This window comes from Trypanosoma grayi, assembly GCF_000691245.1.
Source record: "Trypanosoma grayi strain ANR4 Tgr_997_V1, whole genome shotgun sequence".
Taxonomy (NCBI): domain Eukaryota; phylum Euglenozoa; class Kinetoplastea; order Trypanosomatida; family Trypanosomatidae; genus Trypanosoma; species Trypanosoma grayi.
In genome coordinates, this window is record NW_008826616.1 from 1 (window position 1) to 5,896 (window position 5,896).

The following is a 5,896-nucleotide window of genomic DNA, read 5'->3' on the forward strand; positions in this document are numbered from 1 at the left end:
CGTTGCTGGCGCTGGGCTTCCCCTGGCAATGCGGGTGCTGGGCCCTTGTGCCGCGGCGGGGTGGCCGGCGTCACCAAAGGCAGTGTCCGATAATGGCCCCATTCTGCTTTTTGTGCGCGTAGAGGAAAATGGGGAAGAAAGCCATCTTGTATCTTTCTCTTTGAGTTAACTCAAGACACCCTAACGCAAACTGAACAATTATAAGAAACCATATCAAATATCAAATATGAAAAGTTCTACTGGCTAAAATGGGGCGCCGAAGGCATATTTTAACCACCCCTTTGCGCTCCTATCTCAGCACCCATTTTATTTATCCAAAGAATTCTTGGAGTCCAATCAGCCCAGTTATTGCGTGAAGAAGCGTGTTGCCATGCAGCTCGAATTCTATGTGCTTGCAAAAGCCTTTCGATGATCGCTGCTTTCACTTTTAAAGCATCTAAGTAAGTGTTCTTTGTTGCGCCATTTATGCATTAGCGCCGCGCCGCCATCGCAAATTAAATGGGAACTGGGTAACTGTGTGTGCAATGTTCGGATAGTCCAATAAGCGGCACGAGCCTCCGGTTATAAAATTGTGTGTTGTGGTATTTTCCAAGTGTCTACAGCTGCTGAAAATTCACTTTTACCCTTGAGCAAGGGCAAACCAAACCCGTCCACAGACGCACCTGCGACTGGGACAGCTGCAGTGGGAACCGCCCGTGGGGAATAAGCGGGCCAGGTCTTCAACACGGGCCGGCCAAACCATGTTACACTCTAAGCGCGTAGGGGGCAAACTCAGCTGGGTATTGGGGGCCGACCGGCCCTCCACTCCGCTATGGTGAATGTTTCCGTATAAATTTTAAAAGGTAATGAATACTTCAAAATGAATCCCCCTCAAACCCCCACTGCGTATATCATGTGGGGGGCTGTGGCTTCTACGCTATCAATAGGCCACGTTTGGGGGTCGACGGTTCCGGTAAGCGTTGCAGCGTCTTTTGGTGCAAGGAGACTGTCGTGGTATTGTGGCTGAATAAAACCTCTATAGCATCGTTCTCTTGATGGAAAACCTTTTTGGCCCCATCTATTTACATTATTGGCAGTTGTGTTGTTGTATATGTTCGACCGTGTGGGCTCGCTTTGCCTACTTCTTCTAAGTTGAATTCTATATAGCTAAATATAAATCTGTGGTCATGAAGCCGCTAACTGCGGTCTTATGGCCATGGGGTCTACTATCATCTTCTTTGTGATTGCACATGCGGATTCCGGGCTTCATTTTTGGCCAATATGGAGCCAGACAACCCGAACCAGTTCCCCGGTCCCCATTTTGCACCGGAAACGTGCTTGCATATCTTCCCATAGGGCAACCTGAAAGAAAGTAGCCTTGGTTTCAGATAAGGCCACTGCCCCATCGTAAAAGTTGCTCGGTCAGTGCGGTATCAAACCAAACGTGGCGCTTGGCTTCTGGCATTTGGGGTTTTTGATCCCTTTGGGCAGCGCGATGTCTCGCCCCCTATCGATTTATCCTTTACCATGGCAAAGGGCACCAACCTTCCGTTTATGCCGTTTGCCAAAATACGTCCGAAAAAGTCCCTGTTTTTTTTTCCATCAACAGATTATCGTTTTTTACAGTCCGCAATGTTGATTCCTTTCTTTTTATTTCTGAGACGGCAGTTCGCCACAGGCTGTTTCACAGCTTCTTGAAACAATCTCAGCTTTCTGTTTTAATGTACTGCCAAATGCACATAACTAGCAAAGCGCCTCAACCCACGTGTTGTAACGGCACGCATTCCCCTTCTTCATAAAATGCCACACAAGTAAGATGCGCTCCCCACGTAATTCTTTGCCGTTGAAAAGGGACTCAGGCAGAGCTTCTAATCTACAGCTGTTTTGGCGGTAGCGCGATCCATTTCTGCAGATTATCTTTACTATCAGCCTATCCGGCGTTATTTTGTTGCCCGAAACCGCTCAATAACCAAAGTGGTGGGTTGTTCTTCACTGGAATTGCAGAGGAAACCACTGTTTTCCCAACTGTGCCAAAATAGGGAGAACGAGAATATTTTGGACGACGGCTCCTTTAGCATAGGCAAGGGCCTTTCGATTGATGGAGGGCGCGGCTGCGCCGTCGACTCAAAGGGTTCTTTCCGTTACTCTTGCCATGGCGATGGTTTTTTTGTCCTTGCATGTGCTCTTTATAGCTACAGAAATTATGTTTTTCACCTTCCTCTACGATGGCAGACTGCCTTGCTTATCCGCAGAAGTCGATCTTGGAGAATTTTTCGAAGGTCACCTAGCCCAATACTATGGCAGCCCTACCGCACAAGTTATATGGGGTCGTCCACGTCTGTTACCTGCAACCAGGCTAAGAATTTTTCTGCGGAGGTTTCCCTTTCACCAGCATAGTAAGAAACCCATGTGAATACTAAACGATGCTTCTTTTAGTCAGTTAAAGAGATACTATCAAAAGGGGAATTGTTTTATCGAATACTCTAATGTTGTTTCTTGCCATAAACTGGTAACACAGATGCAGTATAGGCCCTTTTTCTTCTCAATCGGACTGAGCTTACATTTACTTGGGTGCTCCGTTGACCTCCGATACCAACGCTGCATCACAGGGTCAGTTGAAGAAATGGGAATAAACGTGGCTTGGCTGACAGATTTTGGTCATGGTAAAAGAAAGCTTTTTTCTTTAAAATATTTACCATGGCTGCATATTAAACATGGCGTTATACTTGAAGGCCGTGCGATGCGCATTTTCACAGCTTTATAAGCTGATTTGGCCATACAGCCGTGCTTCGCCGCATGTTCGCCAGCAGCCTCTCTGACGCCATGGGCTATCCCTATCTGGCTTTTAATTGGAGCATGGATGAACCTTACTGCAAATACAATACCCTCCAAACATATAAAACATGGGCATTTATCGTCCAAAGCCTTAGTGATGTCAGACCCGATACCACGGCAGCAAGGCCCCGTTCCCCGTATTGTCAGGGGAAGCCCAGCGCCAGCAACGCTCGCCCCTCGAAGGGCTTTGCGGCGCCAAGCTTTTGGCACCGCACGGCACCAGGGCCAGCCGCGCCCCGCTGGGACACAGTATTGTATTTCCCGGTCTTGGGGCGCATGTTGCCGCACCGTCCGCAGCATAACCCGCACCAAGTTACTGCTTAGTGGAAATGTGAAAGGGAATCCCGGCCCTACGTTGAGGGGCATGCAATGGAACTCGGCTAGGCTAACACAAGCCAAACGCCTAGCCTTGGGCAAACGGCTCTACGATGATAACATCGCGTTTTGCCTATTGAGTGGAGCCAAAATACCCCTCACCCCCCCCCCCCCCCGAAGCAGCCAGTTTCGGACCCCCTGGGCACTAGCGTTGTGAGGTAGCTCGTGCCTGTCGCGGTGAAAGTGTACCAATTATAATCAGGGATGAGAAACAGGTAGAGACAGGACCGGCGCTTGCCGCAGGCGTTGTGCTCGCGCAGGTGGCCGCCCGCCTGGGTGCAGTCATGGGGCTGATGATTTCATTAGCATACCTTCCTCCTGCAGCCGCCAAAATCACTCCAGAGGACCTCGATAGACACAACAACACGGACGGGCCACAGCTCATGGGTGCTGGCGTCAATGCGCGCGCATTTGCATGGGACCACGAGGCCCCACCCGATAACAGAGGCGATGCCGTTGTGCAATGGTGTATTGGCAATGAATTTCTTGTTGCCAACACTGAAAACCGCACACGGCATACCGATAAGAATAGAGGCCCCGCGCCAGATGTAACGCTGGCAAAGGAATGCGCAGTGACAGATTGGGCAGCGCGGCCCGCCCCTGACAGCGACCGCCACAGCACCACTTATGCTGCCCAGGTGGGGGAGGAAGGCACTCCACTAGAAGTGCCGCGGATCTACAAAACCTCGCTTGCATGAAAGAAAGCAAACTGGTCGAAGTTCCGCAAACTGACCAATTCACACTGCAGGCTTAAAAGAGGCATGAACCACATAGACACCATAGAGAAGCACATCACATCTGGGATGCGGCCTGCCACAAAGGCAGAAGTGCCGGAGGGCAATCGACGCCAGTCCCCGTTCTGGACCCCTGAGCTGGCAGACTTGGATAAAGCAATTGCCGGAGAGCCCCACGCTCAATCCACTCGGCGGCTGAAGATTCCACGCAGAGAACTTCTTCGCGCAGCTACCACTGGCCGGTGGCGCGCGCTTTGATAAAACCTTGAAGCACCTAACGGCGCCAGCTGGCAAACTATAAGGCGTGTGTGCGCCCCCCGCCCCCTCAGCAGACCAGCCGTCAAGGCAGATGGGGTTGTGCTGTCACACAACCAAAAGGCCAACCGCCTGGCCCGCATGTACGCTGCAATGGCACGAAGACACCCGTGATCTTACTCCCCAGCCCAATCAAAACAAGGGATGAGGACTTTCAACCAATAACAATGGCTGAAATCGATCGCGCACTGCTTCTCCTGCCGCTAGGATCAGCACCGGGGCCCGACATGATACATGGTGAGGCACTACGGCACCTTGGGGAAATGCGCGAAACACGCTGTCCTAACGCTCTTCAACAAGAGCCTGCGCACTGGCATCGTCCCACAGAGCTGGAGACACGGGGTTATAATCCCACTCCTAAAGCCGGGCAAGAAAGCAACGGAACTGGCGTCATACAGGCCAGTCACGCTCACCAGTTGCCTCTGCAAACTTATGGAACGCATCGTAGCAGCACGCATTCGTGATGCTATAGAGTCAAAGCCCACACCGCAGCAATCCGGATTTCGACCATCCCACTCCACACTGAACCAACTATTGCACCTTCGAGCGGTAATGCATCGACCGACTCCTAAGGACAGAACGGCCGCAGTGTTCGTCAATTATGCCAAAACATTCGATACAGTCGATAATGATAAAATCATACTTGCAATGCGACGACGTGGCGTACCGCCACACATAGTGCGATGGTCGGCATCCTTCCTGCGAAACAGGGCAGCAGTGGTTCGTGTAAACAAGGTGCGCTCCTCGGCGGTGTCCTTCACGAGAGGTGTACCACAAGGCACGGTTCTTGGGCCACTCATGTTGATTATTGTTATGAATTTTCCCAGCCTCCGCCTAGCTGAAGCCCCGCTGTTACGGCACGGCTTCTTCGCGGATGACCTCACCCTGATTGCGCGACACAGCGACCGAGAGATCCTGACCTCCACCCCACAACGGGGACTAAACGTGGTGGCATCCTGCGCAATGCATTACTTCATGAAAGCCAACGCGACCGAGACGAAGTATACTTTCTTTGGGACCAAAAGTACGAACCCCGTTGGTCCCTTTAACAACGGCACGCCTGTCACCATGGAGCGGCTCCCGGCCCCTGCTGGGCATCACATTCTAGAACTACCGCGGAATAAGCTGCCATGTAGCCCATCCGCAGCAGCAAATCAACCAGCGGCTCATGCAGCTAGCGGCCGTCTCGTCCTGCAGCTGGGGGTCAAAGGGAGACACACTGCGTGCCTTCTACTTGGCCCTCGCGCAGGCCAAAGCAATGTATGGTATAGAAGTACGGTACTGGGACGCATCACTCACCTCGCGAGCTACTCTTAATGCCGGGCAATGCAAAGCTTCTAAAGTAATAGCCGGCATTCCCAAAGGCAGCCGCAAAGAAGATGCTTTACTTGAGGCCACCTTGCAGCCACTAAGCGCGACGGTACTCACCCGCAGCCTAAAATATATGCTCTTGTGCGAAACGTGAGGGGGGGCTGTGCGTGACAGCGTCAGAGTGGTATACTCGACCGGCCGCCTCGCAAGACAATTGTATACCACCATCAGGGCACAATACCCAGAACCCTATATTGAAGTTAGGAGGCCGCCCCTGGCGCCTCTCATGCTGCGGTGGGCATATCGAGCCCTCTTTCATACATCGCTTGAATGTGTCACCGCGGAAG

At 51.8% G+C, this 5,896-nt stretch overlaps 2 protein-coding genes across 2 annotated transcripts; both read left to right on the forward strand.

Annotated features, from left to right (window-relative positions):
- Nucleotides 1-3,482: 3,482 nt before the first annotated feature.
- DQ04_09971000 (Tbingi protein) lies at nucleotides 3,483-3,887 on the forward strand (the record flags this gene model as incomplete). The annotated part of the gene is made up of 1 exon (XM_009316111.1): nucleotides 3,483-3,887. The coding sequence occupies one exon, from the start codon at nucleotides 3,483-3,485 to the stop codon at nucleotides 3,885-3,887; it is 405 nt and encodes a 134-aa protein (XP_009314386.1).
- A 585-nt stretch (nucleotides 3,888-4,472) lies between these two features.
- DQ04_09971010 (Tbingi protein) lies at nucleotides 4,473-5,555 on the forward strand (the record flags this gene model as incomplete). The annotated part of the gene is made up of 1 exon (XM_009316112.1): nucleotides 4,473-5,555. The coding sequence occupies one exon, from the start codon at nucleotides 4,473-4,475 to the stop codon at nucleotides 5,553-5,555; it is 1,083 nt and encodes a 360-aa protein (XP_009314387.1).
- Between the last annotated feature and the right edge of the window lie 341 nt (nucleotides 5,556-5,896).